The 17,980-nt window shown below is 43.6% G+C and overlaps 1 protein-coding gene across 8 annotated transcripts in view; it reads left to right on the plus strand.

Moving 5' to 3' along the window:
• Positions 1-17,980, plus strand: part of TANC1 (tetratricopeptide repeat, ankyrin repeat and coiled-coil containing 1) — a 232,017-nt gene that overhangs the window by 89,095 nt on the left and 124,942 nt on the right. For all 8 annotated transcript variants that reach the window (XM_032355656.1, XM_032355651.1, XM_032355654.1 and 5 more), the window contains one exon: positions 17,629-17,829. In XM_032355656.1, the coding sequence (XP_032211547.1) occupies positions 17,629-17,829 (201 nt within the window). The remainder of the gene's footprint in view (positions 1-17,628; positions 17,830-17,980) is intronic.

The raw sequence follows: 17,980 nt of genomic DNA on the forward strand, positions 1-17,980 counted from the left end.
TGTCTTTCATTTTTTTTTTTTTAAGATTTTATTTATTTGAGACACAGAGAGAGATAGTACAAGGGGGGATGGGGGAGGAGGGCAGAAGGAGTGGAAGTAGACTTTCCGCTGAGCAAGGAGCCCAACATGGGCCTCCATCCCAGGACCCTGGGATTATGACCTGAGCTGAAGGCAGCCGCTCAACCGACTGAGCCACCCAGGTGCCCCAGTGTCTTCATTTCTTGAGGAAAATTAGAAAAGAGGCATTTATCAACTGCCCAACGTTATATAGCTAGTTAAAGCAAAAATGGAATCAAAGTATAGTTTCTGACTCCAGACGAGTTCAGTTTCTACTATGTCTCTGGATAGCTCCCATTATTTTTTTTTATTTCTAGCACTGAATAAATATAAAGGAAAAGCTATCCCTGAGACAGAAGGCAGTAGATTTCCTTTATAACTTTTCTCTCCAGGAAAAGTGATTTCTACCCTGTCCCAGGCCCAAAGGGTTATTTCTGAGTTTCTTATATGGTCTTTACCAAGACTCAGTAACTGAGTAGTATCTCTTCTTTTTCTATAACTTCCCCCCCCCCACAAGATTTTATTATTTGCAAGAGAGTGAGCAAAAGAGAGAGAGAGAGAGAGAACAAAGCTGGCTGGGAGGCAGAGGGAGAATCAGACTACCTGCTGAGCAGGGAGCCTGATGATGGCTCCACACGGGGACTCCAGGATCATGACCTGAGCTGAAGGCAGACAACCAACTGACTGAGCCACCCAGGTGCAACCTTTTTTTATATCTTAAGGACCATTTCTGCTTGGTGTCTTTGAGATTACAAACCTATCCTTTTCTGTTTTTGTAAAACCATATAAGCACCATAAATGTAAATAGTTAAATATACAATTATTAGAAAAAGAAAGAAAGCTAGGATGCTTGGGTGGCTCAGTCAGTTGGGCGTCTTCCTTCAGCTCAGGTCATGATCCTGGAGTCCCGGGATTGAGTCCCATGTCGGGCTCCCTGCTCGGTGGGGAGCCTGCTTCTTCCTCTGGCCCTCTGCCCACTTGCTCATGCTCCTCTCTCTCTCTCTCAAATAAATAAAATCTTAAAAAAAAAAAAAGCTATATAATGGTATTAGAAATAGGTACATTGCTATTTCTTCTCTGCTTTCCTTTTTGCCTCTAAAGGCAATTAATGTTTCTTATTTGATCTTTCCAGATATTTTCTGTGTATATGCATGCATATGTACACACATGCATAGGTCCTTAAAATGCACAGATTTACACTGTTTTATTTTGTAAATTTGATTGCAGTTTTAGACATTTTTCATATTAGCACATACTGATAGGTTTTTCAAAATTTGCTTAATATTATATTGGACAGATAGCTCATAATTTATTTCATTATTCTCCTATTGTTGGTTAACAAGTTGGTTCATTTACAATCTTCCTAGATTTTTGTCAAATTGCCCTTCAGAAAGATGGCATTAAATTGCCAATTCCATTTTCAGTATATGAGAATATATATTTACACACTTAACACCACTGGTTATAATCAAATTATTTCATCTTTGCAATGTGGTAGGCAAAAATTGTATCTCATTGTTTTAATTAAGTAATTCTTCAGAATGAATTCAAACGCATTTTTATGTTTATTGGCCGTGTGAAATCTTATTGCCTGGATTTGTAGCCTGGTGCCATAGTTTACCAGCTGTGTGAAAATGAGCAAATTACTTAAACTTTCTGTGCCTCATGGGTCACTTATGAGGATTAAAAGAGTTAATATTTATGAAGTGCTTAAATCTATGCTTGACACAACATATATATTATATAAGTATTTATCAGAGAGATTTAAATTTGTTTCTCTGTCCTGCCTGTATGCTTACCTATTTTTTGTTGTTGTTGTTGAGTTTAGGATCTGTTTTAATATTCTTTAGTATTCATTTTAATATTCTTTAATGTTTATTTTAAGGAATGCATTTAAGTGGTTAACCATTAATTGTTTACCAGCTAGAGTTCTAAGCAAATCACACATGTAATGTTTAATTTTGAATTATAAAACCTAAAAAGATTCATGTATATTTCATCTTCATTTTTGGTAGGATTAAGTGAGAGATTTTGTTTTAATTCTGTACTTTCAGTGTTGAAAACTGAGAGGTTACACATCATTCTTTCAGGGAGGTCAGCTCTCTTTCCCTGCTTTGTAGGAGAGTTTTGATGCTGCTAATCTTATTAAACCTCTTAAAGCTACATCCTTAGCTCTAAGATTATGAAGATTAGAGATTCTGGAGTTTCCTCCCCCTCCATCCATTACATGGTTTCCATGGTTATTGGACTCCCCAAACAGTACTTCAGATCCTGTCTGACTTCATGGAAACAGCTTCTCAAAGATGAACGAGCAGTCTGCTGGCTTGGCGTCAGGAAACTTGTTCCTGAAGGTCCAGTTTGATATAGCTGCTGGCTCCTTTTGAACAAGTGTTTCGTTTTTCTGAATTTCTGTTTTCTTGCCTATAAAATGAAGGTAATAGGGGCGCCTAGGTGGCTCAGGGGTTAAAGCCTCTGCCTTCGGCTCAGGTCATGATCCCGGGGTCCTGGGATCGAGCCCCGCGTCGGGCTCTCTGCTCAGCGGGGAGCCTGCTTCCTCCTCTTTCTCTGCTTGCCTCTCTGCCTGCTTGTGATCTCTGTCTGTCAAATAAATAAATAAAATCTTTAAAAAAAAATGAAGGTAATAATCTGCCATACAATAATGATAAAGGTCAAATGAAATGAAGGTTTTGTTTGTGTTTGTGTTTTTTGTTTTTTTTTGTTTTGTTTTGTTTTAATTGAGGGGAATTTGTTTCACTTTTACCACATGATATCCTTGGTTTGGGGAAATGCCTGTCAAGTAAGGAAATCAGATACACTCCTGTAAATATTTAAATTTATATCAGGAACTTTTGATACCCAGATGTTTTGAGGGAGGGGTGAGATCTCTTTTTCTTCCTCAGACATAGTAGAGAAGCTAGGAAGTGAACCCCCTGGGAGAGAATAGGGCAGCACTGATGCAACTTTTTCTTTGAGTATTTACTATGAGTATTTACTATGAGTTTGAGTATTTACTGTGTATCCATGTGCTAAATGCCTGTAAATAGTTAGCCCACATAATCAATAGCTTATTAGTGGAGATTAAAGAGCTAGTTTAATTACTGTGCAGTTACTCACAGTAACTGTGAGTTACAGTTGGGGTAACTCAGCTGGGATGGCAGAGCCAAGACTTGAACCCGTTTGTCTGTCTCCAAAGCCGGTGTCCTCTGTAATGTATCAGCCAGAAGCTATGTATGCTTCTGTATCCGCAACACGGGGTGAATGACAGTTTCTCTCTCCTGGGGTGGTTGGTAGTCCTGAGGATCCTGTGAGTTACAGGGCTTAGAACAGTGCCTGGACCATCGTAAGCATTTTACATTTGCTCTTACTATGACTGATAGCACTTTCTGTGTCATTTGGACTCTTCCCTGCTACACCCTCTTTTGATCCCTTTAGGCTTTAGTGAATGGCAGTGTCTTGGATAGTTTTGTTTCCTTGCCTGTGTGGCAGATACAACTTAGCCATTTCATCTGGTGCGGACAGAAGAGAGCCATGGTGAGGGGTCTGGCCTTAGCAGAGTGCTGTGGGGGCAATTGCTGTCAGCAGTCTGGGATGGCATGTGCTACCTGGGCAGGGAAGGGGAAAAGAAAAGGTTTAAGCCCCTAACACAAGGATCCACCACCAGAAGGCCTTGGTATCCAAGAAGATGTGTGTGTACTCGAAGATGCGGTGCCTGTGTGATCTGGTGTTCTCTTTGTCTTCGTCAGAATGGGCTTTCGCGTAGTTGTCCAGTGCATGGATTCCTAAACCTGGCTGCTTCCCCGAGAGCTTTGTGAGTCAAATTCCTACCTGCAATGGGAGTTTGTAGTGCTTTTTGAATGGTTAGTCAGGTTTGAGAACTATTAGGATGCTGTGCAGGGCCAGCCTCAGCCAGCCATGGCAGAAGTACATATATGTGACTGGGAGAACTCCTGGTCTCAAGAAGGAGCTCCCCCATTATCTTGTCAACCCTGTTCTTGGCAGCCCTCCAGAGGTGAACTGGAATGCAGCTCTACAAGGAGACGAGTGACAAGGGTTCCATTCCAGAAATAACCAGGGACAGGGTTTCATCAAAGCAATTTGTCAGTATGTTTTATTTGGTTCTTGTGTTTATTGTCGATTCCTCATCAATATTTGCGTATTCTCATGCTTCCAAGTTAATACAGAGGTGATAGCTATTGAATATAATTTTGATGCTTAATTGACATACAATGTTATAGAAACTGTTGCAGGACTGCATTTCCAAGAGCGATGCTCAGAGAATGAATGGAGTAATGCGCATTCCATTTTATATTTGAGAAATCATGATTAGAGTGGAATGTTAATATGGTTAGTTGTGGTGAGACAATATTGACATTGTTGCTAAGATATCATACCAGACATGTCATTGAGGCTGCTGTTTTGAAAACTGAGCAATGCTGCCTTTTTTCCCCTCTCCTCCTCTGTGGTGCTAGTGGAGTAGGAATATAGCAAAAAAAAAAAATAATAGATGCAGAAAATGTAGTCTTCTCATTCTCTCTCTCCACTCCCTGCCCCCCAGTACAGGCCTAGGAAGGATCTTGTTAAACAGCCACATGTACACAATTGACTTAGTCTGCTTTTTTCTAGAATGTGTGCTGAATTGGTTATATAGCATTTTTAACGTGTGTTTGTGGGGAGGAAACTTTCAGTGCTGCCTAGAAACTTGGAGGTATTTCCCCCTAAATGTTTATAGGTCCCATTTTCCTTCTAAGGAGTTGAAATAAGATAAATGGTAGCAGCTCCCTCTTGTCCTTCTTTTCTCTTGTAATGAGGCCTGTTGGCAGCAGCATTGCGGGTGGGATTGCCAGAGTTTGGATTCGACTAGTTAGTGAGGGGGTGATGTGCTGGTTTTGGCATTGTTCTAAAAGTCTTTTTCCCTTCCACTTATTTTTCCACCCCCAAAATGTCATCGTGTCCAATGTGACAGAATGTTCCCGATGATTACCATTCAGAGAAACATGACTCGCTAAATTATCTGTGGATGACGATCAGAATTTCTTAAGCACCTAACAGCATTCCGTGCTTGGTATGCACCTTGGTCAGGGGACCCACCGTTACAAAGGCAAACCAGCGTACAGCCATGATGAAGAGCTCGGACAGTGGCTCAGACTACCTCGGTTCAAATCCAGATCTACCACTTGTGGGCTGTGGGGCCCCGGGCAGCTTACTTAGTAGCCTCCCTAGGCATTAGTTTTCTCATCTGTAGCCCAGGGACAATGACAGCAAATGGAACAGGGTGAAAAAATAAAATATAAAATATAAAAATTAAATATAAAATATAAAAATTTTATATAAATATAAAATATAAAATATAAAATATAAAAATAAGCTAATATATGTAAAGTGCTTATTAGCTAGGTCTGGTGTAGCATGTAAGGCTTTACTACTAACTTGATCACCCTCATTATTATTTGGACAGATACATTTGGTGAACATACATTTATATTTAGAATAGAGAACTCAGTGGAGGTCCTGATGTGTTACTTGGGTACTTGCTTTAACATGAAATTCAAGGGTAAGTGGGCTCCAGCAATCGTAGGGGGCTGAACGTGTAACTGAGGTAGAGAATGCCTTTAGGAGTCAGATATTCAGTCTCTGGGGCCGCCACCTTGCAGGCCCAGGGCCCCATTCACATGGATGTGAGACAGCACAGTGGCAGCATGGTGGTCCTATCCTCATCATTCTTAACATCACACCCAAGATCTACAGAAAAAGGAGAGTTTTCTATGTTGTAAGAAGTTATATTCAGGGGGCGCCTGGGTGGCTCAGTGGGTTAAAGCCACTGCCTTCGGCTCGGGTCATGATCCCAGGGTCCTGGGATCGAGCCCCGCATCAGGCTCCCTGCTCAGCGGGGAGCCTGCTTCCTCCTCTCTCTCTGCCTGCCTCTCTGCCTACTTGTGATCTCTGCCTGTCAAATAAGTAAATAAAATCTTAAAAAAAAAATATTAAAAAAAAGAAGTCATATTCAGGATGTTGTTTTTGAGAAAGGTCATTTATTTTAAAGATTTTCTTTATTTGAGAGAGAGAGAGGGGGGGAACGAGCATGAGCAGTGGGAGGGGCAGAGGGAGAAGCAGACTTCTCCCTGAGCAAGGGAGCCTGACGCTGGGCTCCATCCCAGGACCTCAAGATCACGACCTGAGCTGAAGGCAGACACTTAACCTACTGAGCCACCCAGACACCTCAGGAGAGTTTAATGTTAAGGAGTGATTGGTTATAGATTGAAAGTTGTAAGCAGAGAAGTCAGGCATGTAGATAGAGCTGGGGCAGTGCGGTTCCTTTGGATGTTGCATACAGTACTATGTACTACTTTGTATAGTAGCCAGTGTAGTACTACAGACAGAGTACATAGAATAAGGAACTGGATCTTGAGCCACACAGTGACGATAAGAGGAAGCCAGTCCAGACCTTCACTGTGAGAGCAGTCAGTAAAGCAGACCATTCAGTATCTGTAAGCCCTGGGGAAGAGATGACTATGGACAGTTTGAGCTACACAGACAAAGGCAAGTCTCAACCAGGTGGATGAGTAGACACAGTTGGATATGCTCAGATAAAGGAAAGGTGAATCCTCCTTCCTGAGGAAGGGGCTTCATGAGAGTGATAACTTGGCAGGTGTCCAACAGAGGGGATTGCTGGGAAACCTCCCAGTGTAGAAAGAAATGGATACAAATGTCTCAAATAAATGTTTAATGGAAAATAAAGTATGTTTTCTTCTAAAATATTCTCATTATGAAAATGTCAGAACATATGTCAAACCAAAAATGTAAAAGGGAACAACGGTTGCTGTTTCCACCCCCGTAAGAATAACCATCAACATTTATTGAACCTCCTTCTAGCTTTTAATTATACATATTTTCCTATTGTCATCACATATACAAGACTGTGTATACTGGCTTAAATGTTTCTTCCATATGTCTTTAAAAATGTTGATCGTCTGATAAACTCAAATTTTCCTTTTTTGTAATTTTGGTTCTTTGGCAATGAAGATGGTGGTTGTGGTGTTCTGTGCTCTTCTGCTTCTTTAGAGGTTGGGGCGTGGGGTGGGGCGTGTGGGAGAGCTTTTTCTGCCCAGTGTCACAACCATTGCAAAAAATGTTAGCCATTGTTTGCAGTTCTGGCACAGGGCACTATTTTTTTAAGAGGTTGCCAGATAAGGTAAGAGATTGTTTCTGCACTATGGAGTGAAGGATATGGTTCAAAAACCACATTTCCTGAATGAGAAGGGAGTGGAAGCAGAAGAGGGACAGTTGAGTGAAGTGTTTGAAGACTGGGCTTGGGCTATAGTTTATAGCCCTCACCCCTTTGTCCCCTTAATGATAACGTCTTCACTGTTGAAAAGTTAATTTTGGTTCTTAAGAGACTTTTTTATTTTTTCAAGAAGGATAAATGGGCTGGGTATTTTCTGAACCTTTGAATATATGAGACTGTTTTTTGGTTGATATTATACTTAATAGAAAACTGGGTGTGGTTTTTATAAGGTTTGGTCTCTCTATTCCCTTCAAATTTTGTAGGTGTTGCTTTCCACCTCTGGTTTTGGTACCAGAGAGGAGAAGTGTTGTGGGTTGAATTGTGTCTCTCCCTACCCCCCAAAAGATGTTGAAGTTCTAACCCTTAGTGCCTGTGCAGGTGACCTTATTTGGAAGTAGGGTCTTCATAGATGTAACAGAGGTAAAACGAGGTCATACCGAGTTAGCGGGGGCCCTAATTTACTAGGACCACCCTTAGAAGAAAAGCACAGACACTGGGGATGATGCCATGTGATGACAGAGGCAGAGATTAGAGTGATGTATCTACAAACCAAAGATAACAGGCAGTGCCACAAATCAAGAGAGGCATGAGTTCGATTCTCTCCTGGAGCCTTTAGAGAGGGCCTGGCCCTGTTGGACACCTTAATTGTGGACTCAAAGCCTCCAGATGTGGGGCAGAATAACCTTCTGTTGTTTAAGCCACTCAGGGTGTGGTATGCTGTTACAGTAGCCTGAGGACCTAAGATAGGTCAGTTGGGCTCTTGTTTCTTTGAAAATCTGTCATTTTGCAGCCCATCAATTTTTTTTTAAACTCTGTATTTACCTGGATTTTTATGGTTAAGAAAATATTATCAACCTAGTTTTGCCAGGATAAGTCCAGGTATGACTACAGTCCATAGTTCATCCTATGCCAGGATGAACACCAGGTGTGTTCCCTTCAGGGACACAGCCCAGGGTATGGGGAGTCCTTTTTATCTGCATACTTTAATTAAAAATAAAAGATTTGTTTTTAGGTTTTGAAATGATCATGTCCTCATTTCTTCTCAGAAACACCTTTTGTTTTTCCTGTCTGTAATCTTACTAACATGTTGACCACGTGTCTCTGCATCTGGGGAGACTTCTTCATCATGGAGTCGATATTCTCTAGTGTGAATTCTACTCTTCCATGCCTGGAATGTGGATCATAATCTGGTGACAGCTTTTTAAATTCCTTGCTTTTCTTCCCTTATTTTTTTTTTTTAAGATTTTATTTATTCATTTGACAGATAGAGATCACAAGTAGGCGGAGAGGCAGGCAGAGAGAGAGAAGGAAGCAGGCTCCCTGCTGAGCAGAGAGCCCGATGCGGGGCTCGATCCCAGGACCCTGGGATCATGACCGGAGCCGAAGGCAGTGGCTTTAACCCACTGAGCCACCCAGGCGCCCCTCTTCCCTTATTTTTAATCTGAGTCTGGTATATAGAGAAAATAAGAAAGAAACGCAACGCATGAAGGATCTAGAAGGCCATGTTCTTCTGTATTCTTTTGAGGATGCCATGCCCTTCATGGAATGAATTCTGCCTTTTTTCTTTTGAGTCTTCAGAAAGATACTCCCTTTCCTCTCTCTCATAAGCTGTGTGTTTTCTCATTCTCCCACCATTTATTACTTCAGGTTTGAGGGGGAGGCTTTTTATCAAAGAGATAGAGTCTAGTCAGCCCTGTTTTACCCACATGGATCTGTTGCTTCCTGCTGGTGGGCGTGGGGCGAAGACAGGAGTGGATGCCTGGGTGAGGGCCCGGATCGCTCCCTGACCCAGTGGGCTAAGTGCATTTAGGCCCTCAGTTGTTGCAATAACAAAATTGCCCTGTTGTTACCCTTAACATTATTGGGAATTCTTTCCTTTTCTGGCACTCCCTTATCTTTCCATATGCTTTTTGCATTTATGAGTTTTTCTTTTACTTTGTAGTTAGAAGTATCTTATCGGGATCTTGGGAGACGCTTTGCTAGCAGCTTTAAAGGAAACAGGATTTTCTGCTTTTATCACCTTTAGCCTACCACCACCCCACCCACTGCACTCCTGGATGCTCCCCGTTTTCCTTGTACCCCCATATTCCTTGGTCCTGTCCTGCGTCATTCCTAGCCTTTGCAGTCCCTGCTTTCCTCCTACCCTCTCTAGAGCCTGTTTAGCCTGTCTTTCCCTCTTCCTGCCCTCTCCCGGATTACTCTGTGTGTGCCACAACCGCAGGCATGCCCACACTCCCCCACCAGCGGTGGAGATGCCCTGGACTGGAAGTGAACCCGAATGCAGGGTGGGCAGAGGAGGAATGGAGCGCGTGCCTACATAGAGCCCGTCCATGATCGGGAGGGGGGCATGAGTGCTCAGTGAGACTGAACACCCCACCTCCTTTGGATCAGGGTGCCCTAGTGCTTTCCCCGCACTGCGTCCACTTCAGCTATAGAAAATAAACTCACCACCTGGCAGTCAGCCCCCCACGCCAGCACTTTGAATGGTCTTTGTGGGATTGATCTTTTTTTCACCCATTTGCCAAGTCAGGCCATGGTGGGTGACCCATTTAGACTTAAGATCTTTGTATCTAGACATTGCAGTCTTGGGGAATGCAAATTTAAAATATTTACAGGAAACATAGGCACATAAAATGTGAACTGTGTAAAAGCGTAACCCTCCCATTCACGCTCCTCCTTGGTGCGCTTCCTTTCCCGGAAGCAGCCACTGCTGCCAGTTCCCGTGTGTCCTTCTAGAGACCCTCCGCTCACATACAACTGTGTATGTTTACATTTTTCATATATACATAAGGATACCGTGTATATGCACGTGTGTATACAGAGAGGCATACATAAGCACACACGCACACACACTAAAGGAATGTACGTTGGATTTTAATCATCTGTATGATGGAGTTTCCTTTTTCATCTCTCTCACCTATCTTTGGAGAGGGGCATAAATATTATTTGTCTGCCTTGCTGCCTTGGTGGTTCTCAGCCCCGGCCAGGCCTGAGAGGCACTCAGGGAAGAGAGTTGCCGGTTCCTGAGCCCACCCCAGCGCTGCTCTGACAGCCTCCCTGGGTCCGGCGGCTTCCCTGTGTGCAGGGCCTGGGAACTGTGGCTTTGGGAGCGGCAGGCCTGGCAGATCCGCCCACTCTCCGTGGGGGGTGTTCCACAGGGCTCGGGGCCCTGAGTACCCCTGGCGAGGAAATGGGGAGTAAAGGATTCCATGCAGATATCAGCGTGCTTTTGATGCAAGCGGCCCACTCCTTTCTTCTTCACCTGGGGCAGGCTGAGTGGCGAGCTTCTTGGTTAGATGGGGTGGGAGCGGCACTCAGTGCCTCCACCCTGGGCAGAGAGAGCAGGCCCAAAGGCTGCAGGAGTTAAAGGAACTTAGAACGCAAAGGAAGAGGAGAAGAAACTATTTCAGGTGCTTGGTGACTAAACATCTATCTCGGATCCACTTCGCTTGTATGGTGACAGCATAAGGTGTGACTGACGGAAAGAAAATTAACGATCTGGGCCCGGGTGCCTCCCAAATGGAATGATCCAGGAATGCTGTGGAGCTAATTAACCAGCCGGCACGAAACGTGAAAATAGATGAGGGAACAGGTTTCTTCTCACGGTGGCCTGGTACTGCGTATAGACCTATAAATACTATTTTTGGCATTCCCTATTAAGTATTCAAAATGACGTAATGTTGAAAGACCTAGCTCAGTAGCCCTTTTTCAGGGTAGCAGAATGGATTCTGGATTGGACCTCCTGGGTTCAGACTCTGCTTTTGCCATTGGCCAGTGTCCGTGAACAGGATACCCGGTGCTTTCTGTGTGGTGGTCTTGTTGTCAGAGGAGCATGAAAACAACACCCACTTTCAAGGTCCTTGTGAGGATAGGAGATAATGGGTATAAAGTGCCTTGAACCCTGTCCTAACGCATAGTACTCCAAGGAAAGCATTTATTGTGTTGAAATACCGCCCCGCCCCCCAGGGGCTTAGGGGTGGACATGTTTGAGGCTTTGTATCTTTTTTTTTAATTAAGATTTTATTTGTTTTATTAATTAGAGAGAATGCAGAAGCACATGAGCAGGGGTAGGGGAGAGGGAGAAGCAGGCTCCCTGCCGACCACGGAGCCCGAGTCAGGGACTCCAGGACCCTGGGATCATGACCCGAGATGAAGGCAGATGCTTAATCCAATGAGACACTCAGGTGCTCTGAGGTCTTGGTATTTTTTAAGCTTAGAAACCCTTTCCTGGTGACCTGCTTAAAGGAGAATTTTGACAATAAGAGAGCAAATGCCTGTCTCTTTCGCCATTACCTGGGTCAGGGCAAAGTACATTTAGTTCTCTAAGCACTGAAAATTGAGAGTAAAATTGTGAGGTACACAGTATTTACTGATCTCCATTTAGAATCTGGTTGGTGGGTTTTTGAAGGCAAATGGATAAACTTGTCCCATTAACCAGGTTTTTCTACACTGGGGGAGGGGGGGAGTTCGCTGCTTTGTTGCCTCTTGGCAGTGTTGAGTCTTAGTCACGATTCTGAATAATGTTCTGGAAAACTGCTTTCTTGGATACATTTATCTTAGCTCTCTTTTTGGAAATGTACATTAACAATCAGTAGCTCTGGCTGGTTACTTGGGGGAAGATCCTGTAAGACATAAAACAGCGTAAAATGTTTTCAGTTGCAGAGAGGCCTTCCAGAGGCTCCCGGAATGATACTTGGATCTTGTGGGAGGAAATCTTTTCCAATTTTCTAGGTTTCTGTAAATCTATATGAGTTATGTGGTTATAAAACCTTATGATGGGAAATATGTTTGGGAAACATGAATGTGCTCCCAGGCAGGGACTGCACAAAAGATGCCCTAACACATTTAATGCCCCAGTTAAATGTATTGCACAAGTCTCGTTTTCTGGAACTGGATAAACAGAACATCCTTTCTTTCTATTCTGAGCTTCTGTCCCCCTCCCCTCTCCACCTAGTCACTTCAATGGCACAATAAATGGAAATCTTATTTCCTGCATCTGTAGACCTATTTACCTGAATGTCTAAGCTCCCCCTTGCCTTTCTCGGGTCTGTTCTTTCTGAAATGTGATTTTGCTTTCATCTCCCTAGCTTCTTTGCCCTCTTTTTTTTTTTTTTTTTTAAAGCTTTCTCTAATCCTGCACTCCATTTACTTTAATCTGTAATGTTGGACATTGCCATGCTGCATAGACACCTTTAAACATTCATCATCTCCCAGATTTGCATTTTCTTCCCATTATGAACTTAAATCCCTTTTCACAGTCTGTACCAGTGAAAAAAATTTTAAAATAAAGAACTATTATCAAAAGCCGTTTCTGCAGTTTAAAATGCCTTATTGGATGGCTTTATCCTTTTGATAATTCCATTATCTTTGTAAACTATGACTTGAATTTATAGTATGTGCATATGTATGTGTGTAGTTATATTTATGACACATGGGAAGAACCTTATGCCCCTATGCCCTTTATGGTCTTTTATTTTCGGAACTCAAAGAAGTGATTTTAAAATAAGAAAAGTGCGTGTGTGTGGGTGTGTATGACAGCGGCTGTACATGACCTGCAAAGCCTAATCCTTAAAAGCAAAATGTTCTGACCCTTTAAAGTTGTCTTAATTTAAAATCATGTCTGTTTTGGGGACCTCCATTTTTTTTTGAAATAAAGTCCTTGAATGTGTAGAGCAGTGTGAGCTGGCCAGTTGCGGGCATTGAGAAAAGAGGTCATTCTAGGTATGTGGCCCTTGCTCCCAATAGTTAACCTCCACGTCCCAGCTTCCTGTCTGTGAAGCAGTCTGATTGGACTTGGATGTTCTCTGAGACTGAAGGCACGTTGGGGATCCATTAGTGTTCCATGGGAAACACCTGCTGGTGGGACCGGAGGCAGCCCGGCAGATCATGGGTAGTTGATAACATGATTTTCCTACTCTGGAGAGGACACCTCGGCCTACCACGGCTGGCATTTCTGCCATACCAATCAGAAGGGTGATCCGAGTGTATCTCATCACTTAGTGGAGGAGGGAAGAAAATAGGTCACAGTTCAAAGAACACCAGCGCTAAGGGGACTGTGCTCACAGTGCCGGTTTTTTCAGTGAAATGGTTTTAATTCTTCTCGAAATCTCCTGGAGCATCTGCTGAGGAATGTTAAGTCAGCCAGAGAATTTCTGGTGTCCTGTTGCCCAGAAGCCATGTTGGATAACTCTCGTGGATGCCCCTGAGAGATTTTCGCTCTCTGCCACTGGCGTCGTCTGCGTCCTTGTGTTGCTCTTGGATTTATGTTGACCTGAACGCCTTAGCTCGCGTGAAGTTAAAGCACCAGGCTCCAGGATGCCGCCTCCGGCTTCTAGGCTGCCGGCTCACCCCACTCATTTCATGTTGCCTGTTCATAGGTAAAACTTCTCTTCCAGCTCTGTGCCTTTCTAATAAAAGGGAGCTGGAAGTTCGGGGTCTTTCACTTTGAAAAACAAAGCAACAGGACAGCATGTTTGGGACTGATATTATGGTAAGATGTCAAAGTAAACTTGAAATAGAAATCCTTCCTTCCCGAGCCCCAACTCCAAGTGTCGTTTTATTGCAGACCACATAAAATCACAGTGTCAGAGTGCAGCTGTTCCGGAGGCTGGAGGTCCTCATGGTTACGGCCTGCTTTGGAAACATCCTCACCATACTTGGAGTTAATGAAAATATTTGCTTTGCTTGATATAAACAAAGTTTATGGGCAGAATTTGTAATTAGATAACTCTCTAATTTTTTTTACCCTTCATTCCCCAGTTTTTTGCTTGTATCACATTGGAGAATACTAAGTATTTAAGAAAATAAACCTTTTTTCAGTAACAAGGTTTACTGTTTTTTTCAGATGTTGACATAATAGATACATTTCTCCCTAATTTTGTTGTGTCCCCACAAATTAAGGGGCTTGAAGTCTGGTTTGGGGTTTGCTTTTTTTTTTTTTTTTTTAAAGATTTATTTGTCAGTGAGAGAGCACACAAGCAGAGAGAGAAGCAGGCTCCCTGCTGAGCAGGGAGCCCAGTATGGGACTCAGTTCTAGGACCCTGAGATCATGACCTGAGCCGAAGGCAGATGCTTAATCAACAGAGCCCCCCAGGTGTCTCGGGTTTGTTGTTGTTGTTACAGGTTGGAAATAGTTGTGTGTGAGTAGGGAAGATGGTACCTTGTCACAGCACCTGCTCCTCTCAGGCCAGTCTAGCTGTTGAACTAGCAGGTCTATGATTTAGATAGTATGAGGACAGCCACAGGGCAAACCACATGGGTAACTCTTCGAGGTGCCCCCCACCTCCTCTGTGCGTACCTTTTGGGGCTCTGGCCTCCGTGCTTTCCAAGTTCTTCTCCATCTCCTAGTGTTCCTTGCCAGATATCCAAGACATCAGGCAACCAGGCACCATTCTTGTAGGCGTAGCGCCTGCTTGCATTCCCTACATAAGCCCAGTGTGGTGGTGGTCATGTGTTCCAGAGACTGGACCAGAGAAGACTGCTCTCCTTCCCTCTGCTTTCTCAAATCTCCTCAGTGTGCAGCTTGCTCGGCCCCAGAGGGAGTTTGCATTACAGTGTACCCGCAGCTGTGCCTTAAGTTCCCTTCCATAGACAGAGATCACCAGAGAAGCAGCCGGGAAACCTCGTGTCCTGGCTCAAGACCTCAAGGAGGTAGTTTTAAAGGATTTCTGGCTGATCTCCAGGGGTGTAAGAGCAGCTCTGGGGGCCTGGCCATTGGTGGTGACTTCTTACAGTGCAGATCAGGAAGTGGGGCAAGCGAGGGTTATAGGAGGACCAGACTGGGGCCCTGCTGCTATTCACATAGATTCAGGATGTAAGGATTTCCACTAATTCCAGCTTCCTTCCCCCAGGAACAGAACGTTTGTGTGGATGTTCTTGTTTTTGAAAATTCTAGTGAGGGTTTCCTGGTAATTCTATTTATTTTTTCAAATACCAGTCGCTTGGACATTTAGTGATAAATCTTTAATTTCCCAGGTCTGTTAAAACCTATTAAAGCAGGTGCCTAGGTGGCTCAGCTGGTTAAGCGACTGCCTTTAGCTCAGGTCATGATCTTGGAGTCCCAGGATTGAGTTCCCTGCTTGGTGGGGAGCCTGCTTCTCCCTCTGACTTACCCCTCTTTTGCTCTCTCTCTCTGTCATTCTCTCTCAAATAAATAAATAAAAATAAAATCTTAAAAACAAACAAACAAACAACAAAAACCCTTCAGGCATAGCTGGCCCAGGGGAAACTCAAATGACCTTTCTGATGTTGCAAACTTACCTATTGTGGGACCCATGGCTTTTCCATTCACAGCTCTGCTGGTTCTGAGTTGCCTTTGAAAGCCAGGCATGAGCCTGTCTGCCTGTTTTAACCCCAGCCTCACCCCCCATCTGTGCACGGGGTGACTACTTATTTTACCATACCTCCCAACATGGTGAATGAGCACAGCGACACAATTCGAACTTGAGAGTTTAGGTCACGTCTCTTTTGAGTCTTGCACACAAAGACCGACAAAAATTGAGCTTACGATTCAAATCCAAGCCTTGGTTTTTCAGTCAGGAAGGTCTGGTAAGGACCAGTTGGTTAGTAGTTAGCAGAGAGACTAGTTTGCTTATGAAAAGCTTCCTGTGTTTTTTCCAGCTCTGCTGTATATAAAATTAGAGCTTGTTGGGGCGCCTGGGTGGTTCAGTGGGTTAAGCCTCTGCCTTCGGCTCAGGTCATGATCTCAGGGTCCTGGGATCGAGCCCCGCATCGGGCTCTCTGCTCGTCAGGGAGCCTGTATCTTCCTCTCTCTCTGCTTGCCTCTCTGCCTACTTGTGATCGCTGTCTGTCAAATAAATAAATAAAATCTTAAAAAAAAAAATTAGAGCTTGTAGATGTTTTCATCATCAGGGTAAAGGTTTACCTTCCCTCCTCACCCAGCCTCAGTTGCTTCTTAGTGCACTCAGGAGGGGAGGAAGGGATGGATAGGGGAGGAGCAATAGAGGAGAGCTTCTTATCAGAATGCTTGAGGACCAGCTGTATCTTTTCCAGAGAGGCTGGTCTTAGCCAACATACTCTTCCTTTTGTCCTTTCTATACTGTAATTGTGTCCTCTGTATTTTGTCATTGGATCTGCTTACACTAGAGTATCTAATTTCATGATCGTAAGCTTGTTTGTCCTTAAGTTCACTTGGGGCTGAATTCCAGGGAGAACCTGCTTCATCAGTGAATCCTGTTTCCAGTCCCATGACTAAGAGTTGGGCTGGTCGAGTTGTAGGAAGGTGGTTGCTGTGCTGTGGGGATTGTGGTGTGGATCTGATGAGAGAAGAGGTCTATGGTACTGGGGAGGAATGTTGAAGTTGGGAGACTCTCCCTTGGGTTCTCTTATTGGAGAGAAGTGGCGGGAAGCCAGGGAGTTCTGGAAAGCATCTGGGTGTTTGAATCTATTCTATGATACCTATGTAAGATCCCCTCCCTTACTTGAGCTAAAATCATAGTTTCTTTTTTTCTTTTAATATTTTATTAATTTATTTATCAGATAGAGGGAGAGAGAGCACGAGCTTAACCAACTGAGCCACCCAGGCGTCCCGAAATCATAGTTTCTTATGGATCATTCATACTTGGTCTTAATCTAATCTCAAGGGACGCCTGGGTGGCTCAGTCGGTTAAGCATCCAGCTCTTGATTTCAGGTCAGGTCATAACCACACGATCCTAGGAACGAGTCCGGCATCAGGCTCTGTGCCCAGCAGGCAGGAAGTCTGCTTGAGATCTGTTCCCCTCCCTGCTCGTGTACTCTCTCAAAAAAATAAGTCTTTAAAAAAAAAAATCTAATCTTGGGGTGCATGGGTGGCTCAGTTGGATAAACGTCTGCCTTCGGCTCAAGTCATGGTTCCAGGGTCCTGGGATCGAGCCCCTCATTGGGCTCCCTGCTCAGCGGGGGGTCTGCTTCTCCCTCTCTCCCTGCTTTGCTCTCTTTTGCTACCTCTGTCTCTCTCAAATAAGTAAATAAAATCTTAAAAAAATATATATAATCTCAGATTGGTGGCTTTCTGGACCCATTGTTAGGAGTAAAACTGGGCTAGTTGATAGAATACAGAAAAGGGTATGAGGTATGGAGTTCATTGATACCTGAGTGGTGCAACTTGAATTTTCTCTCACATGATAAAAAGTCCTCTAAGAATGGTAAAAAAAAAAAAAAAGAAAAAACTACTAAGGAAAACAACATACACATAAGACATATGGGAATTACATTCCAAGGATGTAGTTCTTAGGAATTAATTGACCTATAATTGATGATCTAAATTCAGGTTTTTCTCTCTTCACTCCAGGAGGTGACTTTGGTCCAGAGACGTCCCCCCAAGTCCTGCCCTCTGGCCATGGTGGCGACTTTTCCGTGAGCAGCCTCCCTGTAGCAGAGGACACCTACAGGGTGAGCTTGGCCAAAGGTGTCTCCATGTCTCTGCCTTCATCACCTCTGCTGCCTCGACAGTCTCACTCAGTGCAATCAAGATCAAATAAAAAATCTCCAGGTAACTGAACAACCAAACAGCACTCAAACTAGTTTGGTTATAGATGTAATGCTTTTATTGAAATGAAGCAAAACTGGTGCTTATAAGGAATTTTCTGGGAAGTTGTTTGCTTTGTTACAGTAATTTCTGGAAGAAGAAAATCTTAAAAAAG

Source organism: Mustela erminea, chromosome 8 (genome assembly GCF_009829155.1).
Source record: "Mustela erminea isolate mMusErm1 chromosome 8, mMusErm1.Pri, whole genome shotgun sequence".
Taxonomy (NCBI): domain Eukaryota; kingdom Metazoa; phylum Chordata; class Mammalia; order Carnivora; family Mustelidae; genus Mustela; species Mustela erminea.